General features: G+C 42.7%; 2 protein-coding genes across 6 annotated transcripts in view; both read right to left on the reverse strand.

Annotated features, from left to right (window-relative positions):
* Positions 1-6,783: 6,783 nt before the first annotated feature.
* LOC108024426 (alpha-tubulin N-acetyltransferase 2) lies at positions 6,784-8,151 on the reverse strand. Its single transcript, XM_017094344.3, has one exon. The coding sequence runs from the start codon at positions 7,943-7,945 to the stop codon at positions 7,043-7,045; it is 903 nt and encodes a 300-aa protein (XP_016949833.1). The 5' UTR covers positions 7,946-8,151; the 3' UTR covers positions 6,784-7,042.
* Positions 8,152-11,464: 3,313 nt separating this feature from the next.
* The window catches only part of LOC108024762 (dopamine D2-like receptor), a 65,680-nt gene continuing 52,874 nt past the window's right edge, over positions 11,465-24,270 (reverse strand). Inside the window, exons 5-12 of one of the 5 annotated variants that reach the window (XM_044093368.2) lie at positions 18,886-18,995; positions 18,576-18,828; positions 17,158-17,456; positions 15,468-15,520; positions 15,221-15,416; positions 14,072-14,206; positions 13,806-13,906; positions 11,466-13,729 (exon numbers count right to left, since the gene is read on the reverse strand). In XM_044093368.2, coding sequence (XP_043949303.1) covers positions 13,518-13,729; positions 13,806-13,906; positions 14,072-14,206; positions 15,221-15,416; positions 15,468-15,520; positions 17,158-17,456; positions 18,576-18,828; positions 18,886-18,995 — 1,359 coding nt within the window. In that variant the 3' untranslated portion in view covers positions 11,466-13,517. Of the gene's footprint in view, positions 13,730-13,805; positions 13,907-14,071; positions 14,207-15,220; positions 15,524-17,157; positions 17,457-18,575; positions 18,829-18,885; positions 18,996-24,270 lie in introns of all 5 variants that reach the window. The other 4 variants (XM_017094875.3, XM_044093367.2, XM_044093366.2 and 1 more) reach the window with 4 other exon arrangements.

Raw genomic sequence — 24,270 nt, forward strand, 5'->3', positions numbered from 1 at the left:
TATACGGTAAGTTGTCTTCCGAAGAACCATCCCCCTGTCCACCCAGTCAACTCTTGCCTGCCTGCGTCACGTGTAAGTGGCACGAACGCTGAGAACCCAAGCCAAAAAAGCCAGAGCCCCCGCGATTTCAAGCAACCCACCTGGCCACACGTACGTAATTGTCACAAAAACTTTGCGTTAAGAAAATTATAGGAGAATGTGCAGCGGAAATTCATGGCTGGTTAAACTTTTTACATGAAAGCTGCACTAGGAGATAATGCAAAGCAGTGCTAAACTGCTGACCAGGCGACGCGGGAGATTCCGGCAGAGGAAAAGCGGGGAAAACTGGAAAAATGCTGTAACAAAGAAATATGGGAGCTCGGTTAATTAGTCGATCTAGGGTTGCTGCCGCTTTCACGGGAAAACCCAAAGCGCTTTCCCTTTTAATTGGCAGGAAATTGTTTCACAAGATTATCCAACAGATTTGTTTAAAACTGTTCAAAGAAAAGTTAAAGTAACCTATTAAGGGCAAAACTTTTAAAAAAATCTCAAAAGTTGAACATTTTAGGATTTAAACGCCAATAGATTGGAAATTAAACAACAAGCTCGACGAGGTTCGACATTCCTCGATCTGACGTTTAGTTCCATTTTGGCAGCCAACAAAACTGAATATTTAGGGCGAAAAATGAGATTCAAATATTTGTAAGGGGGTGCACCAAAAATTTTTTCAAAAAATCTCAAAAGTTCAAAACTTTAGGATTTAAACGAAAATAGATTGGAAATTAAACAACGAACTCGACGAGGTACGACATTCCTCGATCTGACGTTTAGTTCCATTTTGGCAGCCAAAATACTGAATATTTAGGGCGAAAAATGAGATTCAAATATTTGTAAGGGGGTGCACCATAATTTTTTTCAAAAAATCTCAAAAGTTCAAAATCTTAGGACTTAAACGAAAATAATTTGGAAACTTAACAACGAGCTCGACGAGGTACGACATTCCTCGATCTGACGTTTAGATCCATTTTGGCAGCCAAAAAACTGAATATTTAGGGCGAAAAATGAGATTCAAATATTTGTAAGGGGGTGCACCATAAATTTTTTCAAAAAATATCAAAATTTCCAAATTTTGGATTTAAACGAAGAAAGATTGGAAATAAACAACGAGCTCGACGAGGTACGACATTCCTCGATCTGACGTTTAGATCCATTTTGGCAGCCAAAAAACTAAATATTTAGGGCGAAAAATGAGATTCAAATATTTGTAAGGGGGTGCACCATAAATTTTATCAAAAAATCTCAAAAGTTCAAAATTTTAGGATTTAAACGCCGAAAGATTGGAAATTAAACAACAAGCTCGACGAGGTACGACATTCCTCGATCTGACGTTTAGATCCATTTTGGCAGCCAAAAAACTGAATATTTAGGGCGAAAAATGAGATTCAAATATTTGTAAGGGGGTGCACCATAAATTTTATCAAAAAATCTCAAAAGTTCAAAATTTTAGGATTTAAACGCCGAAAGATTGGAAATTAAACAACAAGCTCGACGAGGTACGACATTCCTCGATCTGACGTTTAGATCCATTTTGGCAGCCAAAAAACTGAATATTGAACATAAATTTTTTCAAAAAATCTCAAAACTTCAAAATTTAAAATTTAAACGCCAATGGATTGGAAATTAAACAACGAGCACAACGAGGTTTGATATTAATTAAATGATATATGGTGAATAATGTCGTTTTAATTTAAGTTAAGATAAAGAAACTAATGAGAAGCAATGCTGTTGGATGCAGAGTTCATTTGGCTTTAGAGAGTTTTCTTTTGTCATTTGATGAATGTTAATGCATTGGTATCCTCGACCACTGAAGCCAGTCGAGTAAAAACGGAGTTAGCTTTCCGCTTTGGCTTGCTGACGTCAAGCCAGTGGCCCAAGAAGGAGTGAAAAATTGTTGAAAAAATGGCAATTTCCCTGATTGACGTTCATCATCGTTGCCGCGCGAAAGAGAGGCACGACTGAGCCGTGCGCGAGGGAGTGGGCAACAGCCCGGAGTCCTGGGAGTCGCATTGAACTGCTCCTAAAATGCTCCTCCAACTTTTTGGGCGCCATTCCGCTTCCTGCCCCACTTTGTTGCCCCCTCGCACAGCCACTCACAAACATTTAGATATGTGGACTCTTGTACAAATACTTTTGTAAGAGGTCCTTCTTGCTCCCATTCCTTTCGAGGGACTCGGCTGCTTTTATTTTACTTCTGGCTCTGGCTCTGGCTCTGCTGCCACTTCGCTCTGCCGCAGCTACATTTTTGTCTTAAATGATTGCCATAAAAAATAAGTGCACATTATTGTTACAGCATGGCCGGTGAGAAAGGCGGTGGGCGGGAAAGGGACGGGGCGACGGGACGGACAGAGACGGAGCGAGTGCCTGCGGAGGCACTTTACAGTCATCCATACGCGTAGTGTAACAAATGATTTTCAAAGCCTTTTTGCATTATCAGCTTTTTGGAGCACAGCTATCTCTTCGCTCGCCATTCTCCATTCTCCTCAGTCCCCAATCCTCAGCCATCTGGAAGAGGAAAACCCCTAAATGATTTACACGGCTTACACTGGTAAAGTGTACCAAGGATGATATTCCTCCTTAAGGATAAGATGGTACCTGAACCTGTCTATCGTAATAAATAACTTCATAGATACAAGTACTACTACTAATACTACTATTACATATACTATTATTCAGTGTAAAAATGTTTAAAATCATACTATTAGTTAATAAGTTAAATTTGTTAACTGATTAATGGGTATAAGATAGTCGAGTCACTCGCCGTACTAGAGTTCCGTCTTGTTTTAGACCAATTCTATAAACCAAAATGAAATTATGGTTCTATGAAGACTCAAAGTTTGATTCGGTGGAAAGGCCAGTGAAAGGCAGGCCTGCACAAAGGGCATATGATAGTCGAGTCACTTGCCGAACTCCAGCTTCCTCTCCTTCCAGACTATTTTTAGCCACCCCTGGGGGTGTCGATATTTATCGTTATTTAATATTCATGCAGCCCACCCACTTCGCCTGACTATTTTTAAACGTGGTTCCTGTTTAGCGCCTGTTTACGGATGAGTGGGACAGCGTTTGTCACTCAGTAAGTGGCACGTGTCCTGCCATTTGAAAGGGCTCTTCGCTTCTGGCCTGTACTGCACTGCGGAAAGGTTGAGAGCTGTGCCAAGGAAATTAGAGGTCCTAGCCCAAACAGGGCCATAAATAGATGATGGTGCTGCGAAGACTCAAAGTTCGATTCGGGGGGGGATTCAGGAATGCACAAAGGGTTGTTCGGTAGTCAATCGGCAGAAGTACGAATGCCATTTCCCAGAATGTCATTCTGCAGCGCAGTGAGATGGCTTTTGCCATTCTGCTCCTTTGTTCGACTCCTCTGGCCAGTTATTTCAAAGAATCCAGCGATAATTGCCTTCTGGGAAACTCTGACAAGGCAAGATTGCGCATACGCCGTGTGTTGCACCTGGAAAAACGGCCACAAAAGCCATAAATGACATCTAGTTTCCACGAAATGCTCTGCATACGAGGCAATACCAGAGAAACGCCCAACGGTGTCATAATGTTCAAATACATGATAAAAACTAGATTTTCGGGGCGTATACGCAATATTGCTCATACGCAGTGTGGCGTGTGAGCCATTAAATTGAAAACTACCGCAACGCAGTTGAAGCCAAGGGGAAAAAAGTGCGACGGAGAGCGCTGCTAAATAAATATGCTGGAATAAATCAATATAAACAAAACGAATTAAAATCATAAATGGAAATCAAATTCGAAATTCTCTCGATTTCCTTTCACTTGCACGCCTCGTATGTATATACCTTTTTATGTATGCGCTGCTTTCGTTGTGTAAGCCATAAATTAATTAAAAACAATACAGTAAGCAAGGGCAGACGGGAGTTTTCGAGTTTTCCCTGGCTGTTTTGCCTTTACTTAGTTTGCACAATGGCCTCTGCCGACGCCGCTGCCAGCGCCGTCTAAGTGCAATCGATATATGCTAATAAAACTGTCCCGCACACTCGCAACCACACACTTGAGCCGACACTTTTGGGGTTATTTTATAAATATTTGAAGCGGCACCGAGGAATAGCTTTAAAATAAAACTCTACGTGGGCGACCATCGAAGGGCACTCGAAACCGTGGCCACAAAGCCACGCACCTACGAGGCACGCCCACTCGCCACCCTTTAACATGAAAACACAAGCAGCAAATAGCAGGAGAAAAAAAGGTAGTCAAGTGTCACGACTAAAGTATACTCAAATCAAAAAAAACAAACTTGAATTATAAAAAGAAAAAAACATAGAACATCAATAACTATAATCAGGCCAACTACAAAACTTATTTGATTAAAAATAAAATATAAATACACCAATAAAAAATTAATAAACCCTTACCATAAAATTTGCAATATACTACAATCAGATAAAAATATCCTACTCATATAATTATAAATTTAATATAACGTAAACGATAAATGTAAAATCTAACTAAAAATGTAAACATTATTATTAGCAGAATAATAAAGTAGAGACTAAAACTGTAAATTGAACATATATTCCTATTTTATTTTTGTAAAATTAAAATGTTTTAGAGAAGTTAAAATAGTTATAAAAATATTTATGTAAAATTACAATTTTGAATTAAAGATACTATACAGTAAAGGTACATAAAATGAATGTAAAATGTACATATATTTCCGTTTTATTTTTGTAAAATTAAATTGTTTTAGAGAAGTTAAAAGAGTAATATGATTATATTCATGTACGCTTTTGCTTTACAAACCACAAACTTTAATCTTTCTTAATCTATTTATGTTATTTATAATATATATATAGTATGTACTATTTTTTTCAGTTTGTTTTATCGATTATCTCAAGATATAATGATTGAAATAGAGCACTTCTAGCACTGACCTGAGAGCTTTAAAAACTTTGAAAACTTCCCTATCAGTCTGGCTATTTTTGGGACTTTTCAGAGCCCCAAAATCGGATTGAAGGACATTCCTTTCCTCGAACCGTCTGACGTCGGAGACGGATCTGCCCGTCCCCCGATGACGCCCGGCTGCTTAACCCTCTGACACCCCTTTTCGCCCCCGCACATCTGTCCGTGTTCCCAACTCCCAGCCGCGTGCGATCACGAAGCGCATAAATGGCGTTTGACACGTGACAAAAATGCTCAATTTTAATATTTGCACCACTGTGTTTTGCGCCGCTGTCTGTGTGTGTGTGCCCGTGGTGTGTGGCGGTGAGTGCCTGGGCTAAACTGAATTTCATTTGGTTTTCCCGCCCGCCATTGTTTCTTCGGCATCATTTCCGCAGAGCTTGTTCTATGACTCTATAGCCATAGATATCTACCTATATCCACAGAGCCGCACAGCCTTCCAATCCGCTGGATTTGCGTTCTCCAAGTTCGCTTGGCCTGCATGTGCGGACACTTGGCTCAAATGATGCGATATAATAACTGCCAGCAGCCAGTTCTGGGCAAAGTCAAGGCCCCATCAACTTTTGACTGCCCATTAGATATTATGGCAATGCAAACGAATCAACGACAGCCCAGCGAACAACAAACAACCGACCAACAACCAGGCGGCCGCCGACAACCGACAACAACAAGGGCAAACAACGCAACCGACAACCGATGGAAATCAACGAAAAGAGCCCCAATCATTGGCTGGGCATTTTGCATTTTTGGCCGTTTCGGCTATTTTTGGCTACGTGACGGCAAATATAAGTTAAATGAAAATTAAACTATGCAAATACAAGCAAATTCGGTGGCCCACTGGCGTTTGTATTGCTGCATGGCCTTTGATTTGGCAATCAGCCCCGTTTTGAAGAGCATTAAAGACATTTCAGGAATGTACCCCTAATGATTCAAATAAATGTATCCTTCGGTTGCCAGTTTCTCAATAGGAGGTTAGGTTTTATTTGACAGAAAACTCTTCAATAGAAGCTACATAATAACAGGCTCTTTAAAGATGTATGGTTCTAGAATTAACAAACTAAATTCTTTCTCCCACTAATTTAACCCACTGTTAAGTTGTTTGACACATAACTAACTGGCACCTTAACACTATACTGAGAAATCAACCTATTCTTGAGTAACATTTCCAACTGAATCAATTTCACATCTTTAAATTCACATATTGTTAAGAAATCATACTTATCTTGCAACTTTTAGTTTCCTTTTTTCAACACATAACTAACAGTAACCTTAACATGATATTGAGAAATTGACCCTTAACCTTAGGCTCACTTGATTAATCCAATTAACTTCACACTTTCAGCAATCTACATGCGCATCTACATAACATCAAGGAGTTCCTTGTTAACTTTTTCCCACAGTACTACCAATAACCTTAACTTGACATTGAGAAATCGACCCTAATTCTTAATCATTACTCCTAAGTACCATTTTCCACTGAATCGTAAGGTAACAGGTAAGGTAGTAAGGTATTAAGGTAAGGTAACACAAAATTCACGTTCCCAAAACCAACATCACATTGAGAAAACAAACTTGACTGCCGAACAATTTAACCTCATGTTAACCTATTCATGCATATAACTTAACCCATTCTCTTAAAAAAAATTAAGTTCTTTAAGTCACTTCATATTGAGAACACGAACTTGTATTGCTAAACATTTTAACTTAATCCGTTAACTTTTCCACAGATAATTAACTGTAACCTTAACATGACATTGAGAAATCGACCCTTAAGCTTACGCTCACTTGACTAATCCAAGTATCTTCACTCTCAGCATCTACATGTGCGCCTACATAATATCATTTATTTGGTAAAACCTTGAAATGTGGATATGTTTAGTTTTTTTTTCTGCATGGTTGAATGGTAAAACAGTGAGGAACCTCTCAAATTTGAACATAAACTAGCAATTTTGTGTGCGATGAGTGCCCCAAGTGGCAACGAGTCGAGCGTGAGCTCTCCAGGGAGTAGGCTGACAGTTAGGGGGTACGGGAACGGGTACGGGTACACCTAGTGGTTGGCTCTCTGGCCCCTGGTGGCCTGTATCTAGTGCATGCTGTTGAAGTTGCGCGGCGTCTCCCAGGGGGCACGCCTGTGGAGCGATGCGGTCAGATGGTGTCCCAGGCTCGAGCCCGGCCCCTGACCGGCGATGTCCCTTCTGTAGTGCCTGGGATTGACGGCCTGCCCAGCTGCCAGTCCCTGCGGCTGCTGCTGCGTCTGCTGCTGCGTCTGCATGTGCGTCTGGGTCTGGCGCAGGTGGTGACCCTGACTCTGGCTGCGCATCGGGCCGCCCGGCAGCCGGCTGCGCGCCGACAGGATCTTGGCGTGCGGATTCTCGAAGAAGCCCTCGTAGAGCACAAAGTTGTTGCCCTGGGGTATGGTGCTCACCAGGCCGTAGTGCTTGTCCAGGAAGGCGAGCAGCTTGTCGGAGGGCCGGTCCACCGAGCACTTGCCCGCCGTCCAGCCCTGCTCGTCCAGCATCCGCTGGAACAGCTGCTTGCCCAGGCCGCGGCGCTGGCGCGACTCGTGGACATAGAAGTCCAAGATGGCCGGCGTTTGATCTGCCCGCCGGCACGAGCCCTTGTTGTCGAACACAAAGAGGTCCTTGGTGCCGACCTTGAGCAGGCCGGCAACGGTCCAGCGCCCGGCCGCATCCTTGTCGGCCATCAGGTAGACCACCTGGTCGGGCGTCAGCTTGGCGGCGGTGGTCACCGGGTGGCGCAGCCCCTGGGCCACCGCCGACAGCTGGCCCATCACGTCCAGGATCTGGCTCAGTTCGCAGCTGGACCCCACCGCCGGCGCCGGCTGGCCCGATCCCCGCTGGCGCTGTTGGGGGATGTACGGAAGGACGGGGTGCCGAGCTAGGAGCTTGGGACGCAGCGCGTCCGCCTGCACCCGGATGATGGGCTGCGGAAAGAGGTGCTTCAGGTCGAAGCCGAACTCCACCATCTTGCTCGCCTGCACCGATCCGGTGGTTCAGTTTCTAGATTTGGTTACTAGATTTCGTCCTCGGGAACGGCGATCTGTTTGCCAGGGAGCACCGATTTGTACGCAGCAGCCACAACTTCTGGAAATTTACTCATAGTTTTATAACTCGCCCGAACAGTCACAGCACGATTTTTGATACTGACCCGGGGCTGACTGAACTAAAGGTAATCCCAGGGGCTACTGGGATGATGACTTCGTTTTGAGTGGCCCTTAATGGTACACCAAGATGTGTATTAAAGGTGTTTAACCAGTCGAATAGTATTGTTTTCTTTTTTAATCCTTTACCATTGAACATTAGCTAACTAGAATATAATATTTAAAGAAGAAAAGTGTAAAAACAAAAAAGGGTGGGATTTGGGGAGTTAATTGAGAGTGCTAGACCTCCTCAAGGGCCCGCCATTGAATCGATCTTGACGGCAGCCAACCAACCAGGACGATAATCGGATGACAGTAAAATTATATTGACCCTGCCAACTGAAGAGGGAGCAGACGATGACTGCGGTCCTCCTTGCGAATCCATAAATATAAGAGCTTCCAGTCACTTGAGCAAGTGCCAAGTCCTCAGGGCAAAGAGGAATACAGTTGAAAATATTTTAAAACCCTACAAGTCATTTTAAAATACTCTAAGCATATCAAGAATGCTATAAAGCTTTTTATGACATTTTTTCAGACTAAATATAGACTTTAATTTTTAATTTGCTTTAACAAATAATATATATATATACAGTTCAAAATATTCAAAACATTTATAGAGCTACATTTCCTAGTAATTGAGCATAAATAAATTATACTTTAAATTAGTTACTGAGAAATAGTATTCCAAATAATTAAATTTAAATATTTAATTAAATTATTTATACTCCAAATTGGCTACTAAGTAATGTTTGTTAGGTTAAACACTTTACATAGTGATAAAAGTAAAATTTTAAAATAATATTTTTCCTGATCAACTTATGTGCCCAGATACCCATCTTTCGGCTGGCAAAAATATATAGTTTATCCTTTTATAAATTCTAAATATTCAGGAAGAAAAATAAGAAGCAGGAGACCCTTTTTTGTAGGGACAAGCCAAGCGTGTAAAGAAGTTGTCCCCCTCAAAGTCCGATATTCGGGGAGTGAATTTGCGCCCAGTTTATAGCTGGTCACTCAGCTCCGCAGCCCTGGCGAGCTGCCTTTCATCTTTCGCCGGCCAGAAGGCTGAAAAGTCATCGACCGTGAAGTTGAAACGGCGGCAGGTCAGGCCGGGACAGTAATCCACTGAGAAGGCATGCTTGATTGCACTAACCCCATCGCCAGAGGTCCTGGGTCCCGAGTTCCGAGTTCCGAGTCCTGCGTCCCAAGTCCCTTCACATTTTAATATTCGGCCTTGTATTTAAACTATTTCTGGTCGTGTGCATATTTTTCGATTTTGACTCTGGATGGTAGAGTTTCCGGTTGCCAGAATTCCATTCCGGGTCAGAGGTTAAGCCAAAAGGGTGCGGTTGCGGGGTGGCATGCCCCAAGTCAGCTGATTGGCTGGGCTGGCCTTCTATCGCTGGCTCGCAGTGAAACGCCTCTTTAATTTTGGTGGAATTTAGTCCTCGATTTGGATCACTCGATTCCTCGGAATCTCGGCAAATCACACAATCTCTGGTCATCGATATGCCTGGCTCACATATGCCTTTAAGACTCAAACGCCTGCCTGTCGCCTTCCCCATGCCAGTTTCACTTTGGCTTTTGCAATCCAAACGTTAATGGTCTGTCAATTATCGCCACCCAGTGTGTGTAACGATAAGATATCGCCCCCAGACGGAAAACATTTCATACGCACCCTCCTCTCGGATGTGTCCATGCCGTACTTCTGGTTTCCTGCTGGAGGAATGACTGTCTGACTGCCATTCCTCTGGGCACTAGTATCCGTGTTCCCTCAACACTTTAGTACATCATTTAGTTCGAATTAGTTATGGACATAGAGCACACAACTCTCGCCCCGGCAGTCGGGCAGTCGAAGACACACAATCGAATGAAACAACTTGGCTGGCACTCGAATGGAGGCAGGAATTCCAAGGAGCAGGAGCTGGGGGTCAGCGGTCGGCTCTGGTTGCCCTTTTTACATTTGTATTTATGGTCAGGCCAAGGCACAGCTCAAAGACAATGGAGACTCTGCGGACCGAGGCGGTGTAGCTGTGCGAGAACCAAATTGGCATTCATTCCCGGCGCCATTGAAAGAAATTTGTGATAGCCATGGGCTTCAAATGAATTGCAGGTTGTTAATAATCGAAAAACGTTAATATATTTCATTTAAGAAAATAATGAAATATCCTTAGATGTGCGCTATATATTCACCTTTGTAGAATGCCTTTTGGCTTCCAAAATACAATACTTGTAACCTGTATTTGACAACTAAAATACTAAATACAAAACAGAGTACTAAACACACACTAAGCACAGAAAAAATACTAAAAATACTAAATTCGTCTAATAGTAATACTTATAATTTTATTTCTTTTGGTACCGTAATAGAATGCCCTTTAGCTTCACAAACAAAATATTTAACAAACATGACCGTCATAATCATTCTACAGCCCTTCTATGAGAACTTTTTTTAAAAAATACTAAATTCTTCTTATAGTATATTATATTTCTATTGGTATCAAAGGAGCACCTTAAAGAATCCTTTCTTTAGATGTCAATCTCTCCCTGCTCTTTCAATTATCCTGAAACTGGAAGCTATGAATATTATACTCGATTAACTATATCTAAAAAAAAGATTCGTTGTTCAATTAATGGGTTACATACCAAAACGTATTAAAGAATTTTATCTACTTCCTTGCTGTTTCTGTCAATCACCTATACTCTTCTTTCGATAACCGACAAACTGGATGCTCTGTCACAAAATGTGAAATAAATCTATAAAATACCAAAAACTGTCGTAAAACTGCGAGTTTTTCCGCAGTGTAGGAGGCCGGTTCAGACCAGGAAGACTTCAGTTCGCTCCCTTTCCCACTTACTCACCCGTCCGACTGCGGATGCGAATACCCGCCTCCAACTGCCGGACTGTCTGACTGAGCACCCATTAGAATATGACGAGTGGTGTGGTGGTGGAGGACTCCTTGGCCCCGACTCCGACTCCGACTGCTTTCATCTATTTAGAGGCTCTTAGCTGGGTTTTCGGTTTCCCAAGAGGTGGCGACGGCCGTGAGCAGCTCCCCGAATGGATTTCACTAGCCGGGGAGCCAGCAGCCCAGAAACAGAGCAGCCCAACCACCGGAACTCACTTCCAGCCATTGTGCGCCTTGTTTGTCTTGTGTAAGTATTTTTATTTCTTTTCATGCTTATTGGAATTTTATTATCAGCTCATATAAGTGCAATAAAATGTTGATATATACAGGGGAGCAGGAAGCTGAAAGGGAAAGCAGGAGGCCATTTATACAGGCGTACTGTATGTGAACTTACCAGCCCCCGGAGCCAAGCGAAAAAACTTTCTCCCATCGAAATAAAAAGTTCGCGATTTGTTTTGCCTTGAAATATTTTCAGTTTTGCTTTATTTATTTGATGTACGCTTATGCCGACGAAGTCTAGGCCGCTCCACATCCTATTTGGTATCATTAGTTTATTGTTGTTATTCGCTATTATTATTTCCGTAAGCTATGATAATTATTTTTGAAATAGTTTGCTTTTCTTAGAGCTTAGCCTACGCTTTATTTAGTTAATAATTCTCATAATTGTCTAGAAAAAAAAACAAATATTTCCGTTTCTTTAAAATAGTTCCTTTTTCATTTCAGTTTTTCCGTTTCCATGTCCGTTTTCAGTTATTTTACAAACTCGGTATCGTATATGATGTATATATGCTTTATTCGGTAGAGAGATCTCGCTACGGAGGGGGAGGGACCTTAAGACTATGCTATATCTCGTTCACAAATCAACGATAACAGACAACAATTCAACGAGGGGAAAACTGAGGCTACAATTTTGATAAATCAACAGGAATCCTTTGTGTCGGTGTACGTATAAATAGTTTGTTCGAATTGCAAAATTACCAATTAGCTATAATTAATAAGCGTTTCCTTTGGAAGAACCTAACTTAAGAGCATCTCGCACTGATCCGAAAGTTCAACATTCTCCATAGTCTTACCCTAAGCTTAGGGACTAGTGTACTAACCTGTCGAAAAAAAAGAACACTCAGCAACACACACTCAACACACGCGCCACTGTATTTGTATTGGAGTTCTTAGGAAAGTATAAAAACTGTTGAGCTTTTCCTCGAGTTTCCAACGGTCCGCCCTGGGAAATGTGAGCTATACCTTATACGCTATGCTATGTTTAGTAAATGGAATTGTTTTATAAACTACTACACACGTAGGAGCAATTACCTATCAATTATTTGTCATATAGAAACAGTTAAGAGGACGGCTGTTGAAAGCAGGGACCAAGGGTCCTCGCTCCTGCCGTTTCGCGGGGATCTCCTGGGATCTCCTGGGATCGCAGGACCCTGGCAGGACGAGGCTTTTGGTCCGTGTTTCAAAACTCAGTTTTGATATTTCACTATACACGCACGCCTAGACCGATGAGTATAGCTGCTAAGTTGGCTCCCGAGCAGGAGCTCTAGCACCCGCCCCTTGCTTCTAGCAATGCGGAGCCTTGGCTCTGCATACCCTGATTCTCCCACTCCTTGCTATGCATCCGCCACCCAGGGGGTGCTATGCTACATGATATATATATGACTAGCCTAGTTACGACCTCTGGATCTTAAATGCTCATCGCTATGGCTAAGAGAACCGAAACTCGAACGCAAAGTGAGCTCTAAGCGGGTGCAGCATCGAGGTCAGCGCCCCCCGATATTGTATTCATTTGTGGGGCTCATTTGATTTATGGTGTCTGCTCGTGTGTGTGTCCGTGTCGCTCTGCCGAGTTGTATGCTAGATACTCTACCTTCCGCTCCCTCCCGGGACCCAGTCGTACATGTGAAGTGTGTCTGTGGTGGAGGGCGCCGACCCCGAGGCCCGCTAGCTAACCTAACTCTGTGTATCCGATGATTTGACTAACTAACTCTACGAACCGACACCGACACCGGGCATCGATATGGAACCATTGCCAGCGGAACCTCTAGGGATATGAACTTCCTTATGCTACCTCTTACCTACTATTAGGGTTGCTTAGGGGGGGGCCGAGTGCTGTGTGGTGGGTATGGCTTGCTGCTCGTGATATGTCATAGGTTTGGGGAGCAGCCTACGAAGAACACTACATTATCCCGGTAAAGCGCAACTTACGGCTACTTTGGAGTGTTATCCGCGTGTCTGGTAGGGTTTAGCTTAAAGTAATTGTTTAAAATGGTACCTAGCCTACAGCTCGTCATGCTCATACATATGGGGGGGGAGGGCCCTAACCGGAGTACAGGTATATACAGATCTATTTACACAAGTAGCTGAACCTTAAGGCTAGGGGAGAAGCCAACGAACGACGAACGAAACGTAGGTAAAGCTTCCATTTGGCATCCAATATCGTAAACCTCCTTGGCCATCCTTGCCCTTGCCATTGCTGTGCGCGTTTGCAATCACCCCATGTGCATGATCTTCTTGAAGGCCTTGCGGAACTCGGGATTGAAGATGGTGTAGATCACCGGGTTCACGAAGCTGTTGATGTAGCCCAGCCAGGTGGTCATCATGTAGGCCGTGAGGCCGGGTCGGCAGTCTTTCTTGAACTTGGCGCACATGGCGTCCATGATGTTGCAGCTGAAGAAGGGCAGCCAGCAGAACAGGAAGACACCTGCGGTCGAGGTCGACCAAGGGGGCGGCATTAGCATGTATATTCAGGGAGATTCAGGGCCTGGCGGTGAACTTACCCAAAACAATGGCCAGTGTTTTGGTGGCCTTGCGCTCCTTCTTGGCCGACGATTTTTCGCGTTTCTTTTTCGAGGCCTTGTGCACCTTGTATATCGTGAATCTGTTCGACACGCAAAGGATAATGGGCCATGGTATATAGTACGAGTGGTATAATAGGTATATATTGCATTTTGCCAGGGCAGAGGGGAAGTGAAAGTGGGGGAGGGTGGGCGTTAGAGGGCCCAACTAATAAGTGTAATTGGGGGCGACGGCGGCTGTTACTCACCTTGACGCCTGCGAGTTCTTCTTATCCTTGCGCGAGGACGTCTTCGATGTGGTCGATAGCGTGGAGTCGTTGCGTGCCAAAGTCATGGCCTCCTGCACCCCGTAGCGGACAAAGGACAATGGCTTCATGGCGACGCTGCAAGCGGAAACGGAAGTGGCAGGCGGTCGGCATGAGAACGCATTCGAGCGGCGCTAAACTAAGGCATTACGGGGCTATTTTCGGGATTTCTGGCTTGGGAGGTGCGGGCAAGGGGCTTGGGACTCTATCAACCTACTAAGTGGGAGTGTGATTGATTAACTAATGAGAAAGTGGACCAGCAAGTGACCAGGCACATTGTTTTATCTTGGATAAATTCAGGGAACAGGTTAGCATTTGATTATTATTAGGTTTTATTTTTGTTGAAAACTTGTAATCAATTAAAAATAAATCATAAAACCTTCCAAAAATGTTTTACAAAATGGCTGCCACTTTTGATAAGGCTTGCTTCTTTATATATATAAAATAATATATTTATAAATAATTTATTATAAATATAAGGTACAAAATACATAGCTAAATAAGTTTCTGTTCCATGTAAAAGAAAATAAATTTATTCGATCTTGCATTTAAAGCATTATAAGACAATTTGTTGAGTAAATAAATTCGTTTTTACTTGGGAAATAATAGTAACAGCTTTTTAAAATGTTCTCAACTGGGCTTTCAGTATTTTATAAATTAAAATAAGGCGATAAAAATATATATATATAAGAAATATATTTCTCAGAGGTTTGTATGCTCTTACAATATCAGCTTTGGCGATATAATAAATATTTGAGGTGAGATGATGTGTCATTAGGAATTATGAAAAAAACTAAAAACAAACTAAACTTATTATCCTGAATTTTATAATTTCAAAAACAAAAAGGACATTTTTTATTTTTGAAAAAATGTTCATTAAGTTAATTTACGTCAATAACAAAAAAAGTTTTTAATCAGGCAACTTATTTATTTTTCGAAATATTTGTTATAACCCGCAAATTTTCTAGGAAATTAGGACGCATATTTCTTTGAGTGTATGAAATCAAGGAGGGCCAGGATATTTGTTCAATCTAGGAAATCTAGGAGGATTCTAGGACTGTGACCTAAGGATCTGAAAGCAAATAGAAATACCTGGAGTTATCGACACCGACTGACCTGAGGGCCGGCTCGCCGCGCTTCGGCGAGTCGTCGGCGGTGTTGCGCCGCTGGCTGCTTACGCTGGACCGCTGGAGGGTGGCGCCGCTGGGCAGCGGACTGTCCGGCGGCGAGCCGCTGCTCCGCTGGGCGGCAGCGGATGTGGCGGCGGAGGCGGAGGCGGGCGCCACGCCTGCAAGGACATCGTCAACGTTTGAGGCTGCATAACCAGAATCATGATTACCATTCGGATCGGCGACCACCAGCTGCGGCTGTGTGGTGATCTGGGCCACGACGCTGCTGCGAGTGCGATGTGGAGCGTTGTTTTCCAATTAAAGCAGGCGGGGGCCATCAATCAATCAATGAATCCAGCGGAGAGGAGGCGAGGCGGCGGCGTTGATGAAGGACGAAAAAGAGGGAAAATCGGGGCGCAACGTCAATTAAAGGCAAGGCAAGATTGAGTTTTAATAAAGTGACGCATTAATTGAATTATTGAGAATTATTTCTCCCGGGCATGGGCCGGGATTTCTTTTGGGGGCAGCAAAAGTTTCGCGGTCTTTGAAGCCACTCGCTGGCGTTCGATCTCGTCCCCAGCCAGCCGAGCCTTTGTGCTTGCAGCCTGTCATCAATGGTTTCATTTCGTGTCCTTATTGGATTAAGCAGGCCATCAGGATGCTAATTGGCTGCGCTTAACGCTCGCACTTAATGGCGGTTTTGGGCAGGGATTGGCATGAAGATGGCGATGGGCAGGAGAGAGCGTGCTGATGAGGAGGTGTCCTTTTGGCAGGACCTGATTTAAAGTGCAGTGCCGTGCCGCCTTTATGTCGGCGACTGAGTGGCTCCGTGGCCGAGCGGAGCCTGCCATTAGATTGACAGTTTTCCATGGGCAATGGGTGGTCGTCCGGAGTTCGGCCCTCTTTGGAGGCAAGTGCATTCGAGACCACTCAGCAGAAGCAGGCTTATCTATTACGTGTTTGTGGCACGTGCCAGCGCTGCCAGGGCTGCCAGGTTGCAACTTGCCGCAGCGCAAGGCGGACAAGGATACGGAAACGAAACTGCTGAGCTGCGAACTTTTCCACTTTTCCGAGGCCATCGCAGATAGCTCCGGGCCGCAACTTTCATTCTCCGGCCCGGAGTTTGCCCCGAAATCGACTGAAAGTTACTGCTAACCCCGTTCACGTAAGACATAAGTGGTTTTGCAGAACTATATGTCCATTTCAAATCCGCACGACGTGTTTATATTCGGGGGCAATCATACGAAGCCAAAACAAGGTCCCTCGCCCGAGACAAACAAGTCCGCAAATAAAAACAGGTCGTCAACAAGCCACTAGGGGTAAATTACACTGATAAAAAAGGAAGAGTAAAAACCAATGTTTGAAATTTAAATTCGAACTCAGTATTTGAAAGTATTTGCATAATTGCATTTAAAAATAAAAATATTCGATACGAATTTAAGAAAAAAGAGTTTCCAACATTATTTTTAATTTTATAAATTTTTAAATACTTAGACCAAGATGAAAAAAATGAAACGATATTAATTATATTTACTGTACATATTTTTAATTTTCAATAAAAAGTACTTTCAATCAATGTTTAAAGTTCTTAATTTGTTTTTTTTTTTAACATCTGATAGAAAATATAATATACGATGCCACGTTTAATAAAATATAATTTCATATTAAAATTAAAATATTTTTAATTTAATTATAATTCAATTTAATAATTTATTTAAAACCAAAAACCAAAAAAAAATCAAATGTTAAATATTTTAATCTACCTGGAAATCAATAAACTTTTCCGTTTCTTATCAGGTATCCCCATTTAATGGGTATGTATTTTCCAAGAATCAACTGGATAACCCGTATTTGGTCAAAAAAAGGACATAGATATATCCTGCCCCAAAGCCTCTGTCCCCTCGCAGAGCGAGTACTCACTTGCCCGTCTCCTCGACGACGGTGGCCAGCATGAACTCGGTGGACTTGTCGTTCACGATGACGTGGCAGTCGTCGATGTCCGGCGAGATGGCGTTCTCGTCCTCCTCCTCGTTGGAGCCGCTGGCCGTGTTGGTGGCCGCCTCGTCCGGCAGGATCCTGCTGGCGTGCCGGCTGCTGTCCAGGGCCGTCTCCGCCAGGCGCCGCGTCTGGGCGATGTTCTCGATGACGCTGCCGCCCGTGAGCTCCGAGAGATGGGGCTTGCGGGCCGCCCGCTGCTTCCGCGCCCGACTCCTCAGCGCCTACGGATGGCAAACAGGATGGTGGATACAGAACACAGGATACGACATGCAGAGCACAGAGCACAGGATACGGGATGGCATGAGCGGATTAAGCAGTGCCATGCTGCGCTTGCATCCTCCGGATATTCGCCCCCAGTCAGCAGCTAATGTGCACAAACATAGGAGCCCATGCCATCCCGTTCCATCGTTTTTGGCCCGATTGCAGATTGCGGATTGCGAATTGTGCCACGGACAGCACGGGAATATTGATTCCACTTGGCTCGGAAAAATCCGATTTTAATTGCGAACTGAGTGAAAGCGCTTGAAACCCGTGTTTGTCTGTATGAGCCATGAAAATCTCTAGCTGTACTCAGAAAAAATAGTTGGAAATCTTAAAAACTAATCCCTAAAGGGGCTAAGAATGGTATTTTGTTAAATATTACAATAAAAGTTGATGAATATATCCCATTTACTTTGCAAATTATTTTTTTTAGGAACAAAAGTTTTATTCAAGAGCGAAGTGTTCTTGAATCCAGTAAATATGTTCTTGAATCGCAAAAGGGGTTAAAATTACTTTTTATTAGATATTACTAAATAGCTTATGATTCAATCCCATTTACTTTGGAAATTATTATTTTTAAGAACAAAAGTTAGTTCCAAGACAAGAGCGAACTGTTCTTGAATCCAGTAAATATGTTCTTGAATCGCAAAAGGGGTTAAAATTACTTTTATTAGATATTACTAAATAGCATATGATTCAATCCCATTTACTTTGGAAATTATTATATTTCGGAATAAAAGTTTGTTCCAAGACAAGAGCGTACTGTTCTTAAATCAAGTAAATATGTTCTTGAATCGCAAAAGGGGTAAAACTGTTTTTTCTTAGATATAACTAAATTATTTATGATTGAAAAAAATTAATTTTAGGAAAAAAATTGTTGTTCCAGGGAAAGAGCGCAGTGTTCATGAATCAAGTAAGTATGTTCTTTTGAAGCCTTAAACAGTTGATGCTTCAAAAAGGTATGATTTAAACTATTAAAATTGTTTTTTTGTTAGCTATAAATTTGTTAAAATATTTATTGTATCATATTGATGGCATATGATATGACATATCCCCCACAGCTGTCCCTCAGTACTCACCTTGAAAATGTTCCAGTAGAGAAACACCATGATGATGCAGGGTATGTAGAAGCTGCTCAGCGAGGAGTAGAGTATGAAGTCGGCGTTGTAGAAGGCGCACACATCGGGCTCGCGATTGGGCGTGTTGTTGAGGCCCAGGACTATCGGCGAGCCGATGGCAGCCGATATGGCCCACACCAGCAGTATCGTAAGGCAAACGCGGCGGCTATTTTTGTGCTTGGCGTACTTTATTGGCTGTGTCACAGCGATATATCTGGGGAACCAGGAAATATGAGATATATCTTCCGCATGTCTTCCGCAACGAACTCACCTGTCTATGGAGATGGCAACTAAGTTGAATATCGATGAAGTAGAGCATATCACATCCATGGCTATATAGAAATCACAAACAACGTCAGGCAGGGCCCAGACTCCATTTACCTGAAAAAATAGATAAAGGGCAGGTTAAGGAGTGTGGTAAGCGAGGAGGAGGAGCACACTTCATTTGTTCGGCACTTAATCGACTCTGGGCGGGTGGAGCCCTATTGGAATGCCCATCCTTTGTCGAATATTAATAACAATATTTTCCCATTTCCCGGCCTGCTGCCACAAATTAGTTTTAGACTCTATCTCTTCATGGACGTCTCGTGCAGCCCCAGGCCCCAAAGGAGACTCCATAAAAACCTCAACAAAAACGTCAGGAATTTCCCAAGCCAAACAATTTGTAGCACACAAAGCACATAAAAAAGGCCGAGTGGGGCTAGTATGGGGAATGTGGATACGTTTTTGGGTTGAACTCAACCTCTCGTGGCTGCACGTGTGCATCCCCTATATCAATACCTAGGTAATGGGGTATATTGTATTGGGAACCTATTTATTATTTGTTCTCATTGTTATATATAAATGTTGTTGGGCCGAATTCGTTTTAGAAATATTTTAAATTAGAGTATTTGCTTAAAATACACCATATCCGGTATCTCATAGTCGTAGTAATCGACCAAAGTTTCCTATCTTGTTTTTCTTCTCCAATCGGTTTTGGCCTTAAATTAAACAAACAAACTGAAACTCGAACCGGAGCTCAGCCCCTGCAAAGAGTGTAAAATATTGGTACACACGCAGGCACGGGAAAGTGAGAGTGAAAGTCAAGTGAAAGCAGCAGAGAAATGTACTAAAATAGCTGGGCAGTCGCAGACTCAGACGGAGTATCCTTAGCCGGAGCTAAGCGAGCATAACAAAAGTTGAGCTCGGCTAAAAAAAGTGGCAAAAACTTTTGGATATAAAGGCACACACGCACGACTGCTCATCCTGTGAACCAACCTCCCCCCCACACACATGCCACATATTCGAAGATGTGACATTTTTTACTGCTTTTCTTTGGCTTCCTGTCGGAGTCCATTGTCAGGCACACTGCGTATACGAGGCGTACGCCCAGATCCTGGCTGCCTGCAGCTGAACTATAATTTATAATGTATTCCCGGGTATTGACCATAAGTCTATATACATGCATAAAAATACAGACTCTGTTCCTGTCATCCTCACTTAATGTTTTTGTTTGGTCGTACATTTTGGCGTACCTTGGATGTCTCACTCTTCTGTTTTTTTCTGTCTTTCGTTGGTGTTTTTTCCTGAGGCGCAAATGGTTTTCGAAACCAAACTGGGGGCTTATGAAACTGAGTTTACATTAAACACGATTTTACTTTTTAAAGTACTTAATTTAAAGTACATTTTACATAGTTCATGATGTGTAAGAGCCGCGTTTTATTACTACCGTGCTGATGCCTTTAGTTTCTAGATGTAAGCTGGCCTAACATATCACTTGTATCACTTTAACATAACAAACACATTTGCAAACTAACTTTATGATGATGCAAAACCTTAAAGCTTACCTTAATTTTACAAAATAATTAACAATTTCAATCACATCAAAAGATTTCTTTACACTTTTTATCTATACTAAATGGGATCTTTTCCTAACCAAAGGTAGCATTTGTCGAATTATTTATGGCTTAATCTTGGAAAGTTTGCTTGGAATTGCTTTCCTTTGATTCTTTCTCCGACATTCCTTCAGCTGCAAGCTTCATTGAATTTTTTAATATTTTTCCAAACCCATTTTAACGCCCCAACCAACCGCCCGAAGTCTATTCTGTTCGGGCATTGTGAAAGCGATTTCCAATTCAGCGAAAGTGTCTCTCTGCCCCCGCCTCGAGTCGCTCAAAAATGTTCAGTTTATGTATTTTGTGAGCATAAAGGCATTTAAAGTCAGTTGTCTGCCGGCAGCTGGCTGTCCTGGGTCCTGCGTCCTCTCCTTTTCTGGCTTCTGGTTTATTTTAGAGCAGGAATAGAAAGAAAATTTCTATGCTATCGCCGTCTCAGCCGCCTGTTGTTTGTGTGCGGTTCCTGCAGCAGGGATAAAATAAATAAATTTATCTATTTGCACAGTCAAAGGCGAGCGCACACACTGAAAACCCAAAGGGAAAAGCTTTCGGATGCTGTCTCCCTCCCTCTTTCTGGACCAGGACAATGGCAAATGGGGTGGGGGCGAGAGAGACAGGGACAGTCACCCACACACACGCACAAAGGCAAGCCAACAAACAAACAAACACACATAGCATTTTGATAATTGAGCTTCTGGTTTTTATAGTTTGCACGCTGATACGAAGAGAAAGCAAAGGATATCCACAAACACACACACATGGCATCGATTTCTGTGCTGGTGTGCGTGAGTGCCTAGGTACACGCAGAAAAACTCTGAGATTTGCTTTCAAAAAACGCCTTTTGTTTCCGCATTCAATGGGCATTTCTATTTTAAAAGCAGAAACCTTTAGACAAAGGTGGACAATAGGTTGTTAAAAGCTGGATTTTAAAATGCACAGAAAAACTGGAATACTAATAATGTTTGTTGGACAAAAAGCTAAGAATATTAAAAAAATTTAGACATGGTGTACAATATTTAAATTTTTAAAGTTTAGCATTTTTAAGAAATATTTTTAGCTTGGAAACATTTTTAGGAAATTATATAAGTATTTTTAAAGCCCAGTAAAAGAGATAGTTTACTAGTGACTATTCCTATGTGTTTCGTATTTTTAAAGATTAATACAACATTATTCTACTCCCTCTATTGTCTCAGCTCTTTTTTCAGTGGATAGAGGACGGTTTCTCTATGGCAGGCAAGTAACTATTTGTTCAAATCAGGGGAAGACACTCGCACACGAGCAGGCTTGAGGGGTGGTGATTTGGTTGAAAGGCTCGGCCAAAAGCTGTCTTAAAAACCCACTGGGAATCGTTTCAACGCTCCGAATTTAGTACAAATTTCATCAGACTCCTGTGCAAACACAACCGATGCTTGAATGTAAGCTAATCAGTTTGCAAATTTCGCTTAAAGCCTGGCCAAAAATGTTGAAGCCCAGAAAACAGGTAGCAAACTGTACGCGGAAATCCTTTTCCAGCTAAAAGCTCTTTGCTCCAGAAATGGGGTCAATCATCTCCTGTTTTTGAATAAGTGCAAAGTTTTCTGAGATATGTTATCCCCGATGGGCTTTCGCCCCACTTAGGTAAATACAGTGAAAGGGGCTTACTTGGTTAATATGGGACAGCGAATACATAGAGTGAGTATAAAAGTAGGTTAAGATAACAATCAAATTACCAGGAATTTTGTATAATATATCTTTAAGGTAAATATTAATACTAAGATTGATAATGTGTATACTATTTTCAGCCTGAGAAAACGAAGTAAACTGTAGTTGAGGCGCCAATCCAATTAGCAGGACCATTTTTGTAATTATTCCTCAGAAGAAGTGCCTGCAAAAACGTGAGGTTCTTAATTAAAACCAACATTGGTCAGAGCGCTGGAAAGTCAAGGGCTTGCAGAGCGGACAACCCCTGGAGTAGCCAGCGCCTCCTCTTTGAGGCCGGTTGGCTGCCAACGAGTCATGTTCTCCACTCAACAAGTTTGACGGCAAAGGACGCGTTAATTAGCCGCCATTAAGCCGGCCCCGCCCACCGATCGCCGTGGATATTTGCCTGTTTGTATTTGCCCATAAGCGTTTTGCCGGTCGCCAGGTGAGGCCTCTGAACCTGAATTCCTATCTGAGAGCCGGAGTATCCTTGCAGCCGGTTGTGGGTGGGGGCGCTGCCATTTCCCCTGTGCCTGTCAATTGCGCATTTTATTTACCAGCCTCGATTTATTTCATTTCGCTTCTTTCTGTTCCTGCGCCGCTGTGTTTTATTTGCCTTCTTTTCTCTAAGTGCTTTCGGGTGGGGCGGCGAGTGTAATGAAGCGGAAGCGGAAACGAATTACTTTGTAGCAGTCGCAGGAGCCTTGACCTTGCCACCCAGCACCCACCCATCGCCCTGTGAAAGCAGCATGTGCGTGTATACGTATTATGCATCTCTCCAGGAACCCGAGCCCAGGACCCATAAAAGACCCCGGGCCGTGTCGCACGTGTCCCACGTTGCAGGCTCTAGACCTCCCTCCACGTCGTCCTGTTCGTCCTTTTCATCCTGCTGCTCCTCGTTTTGGCTATTAAAAGTTTGACGGCCCCGGGCGTCACTTAAATTGTTAGTGAATTGAAAGTGGCCTCAAAATTGTTCATTGGAGCAGGCAGCCACGGATCGGATCGTCCGGAGCAGCAAAAACTTCCCGGTGAGGCGCCTCAGACACGTGGGTGCGACAGGTAGCCGGGGACGGGGCAAAGTGTCACTGAGCCCACCGGGAAAGTTCATCTATCATAGATTCTATTCCGTGTAAAAGTATACAAAGTCAGAAAAAAATACTACACGTGGTGCAGTATATAAAAAAATGGCGGAGTTTCTAAAATAAAAACGTGTCTGATTAAAGTTTCACCCACTATAGTAGCCTAACAGTTGATAAAAATAAACGACTTGTGGCCAATAATATTCATGGAAAGCTATCTAAATGTGTACTCCATGGGAAAGTATATATAATCAGTAATTGTAAGTTACTAAAATAATACCATATAGGGAGCAGTATATTAAAAAAAGGGTGACCATATGCACAAAAGATGTTTGTGTGGTTTATGCCAGCATAAATATTTGAGAACTCTCAAAGTCGATAAATATAACCGGCTCCTAAGCAATAAGATAACAGGGAAGTTAATCTTCCATTGAATGCTGTGTCGAAGTATAAAAACTAAAAATTTCTAGTTAAAAAAATACTAGGTGTAGTGCAGTATATTTGAACAGGGTGACCTTATAAACAAAAGAAATAAGGTCCTGCCTAAGGTTTCACTCACATAACTGAAAGGGAACGTTTGACAATCGATATAAATATGTAAAACTGACTCATAACCAATAATATATATGTAATTTTGATCGTTGGTATTTAAACATTCCATTTTAAACCCAGTTGAATGCCTTTCATTTTTTTTTGTGGCTCGACAAGTGGTGTCCCGATTAAACGGTGTGTCCAAGCCCCGGCCATCCTTTGCCATTGGCAAGTCAATTAGGAGCCCTTGACTTGCCCTTTCCGCCTGCCGAGGGGACTTTCAGCTGGAGGGTCTCTGGACTCCTCTGGAAAATTTCCAGGGGCCAATGGGGTTGGAGCTGCAGCTTTGGCCTATGCCAAAACGCGTGCCAGCCATTAAAAGCTTTTTAAAATTAATTATAAAACCGAAAGTAGACACAGAAAATTTCCCAAATAAAACGAACAGAACCTGACAACCCTTTTCTGCTTTCACACAACTGGAATGGGTGAATT

This window comes from Drosophila biarmipes, chromosome X (genome assembly GCF_025231255.1).
Source record: "Drosophila biarmipes strain raj3 chromosome X, RU_DBia_V1.1, whole genome shotgun sequence".
Lineage (NCBI taxonomy): Eukaryota > Metazoa > Arthropoda > Insecta > Diptera > Drosophilidae > Drosophila > Drosophila biarmipes.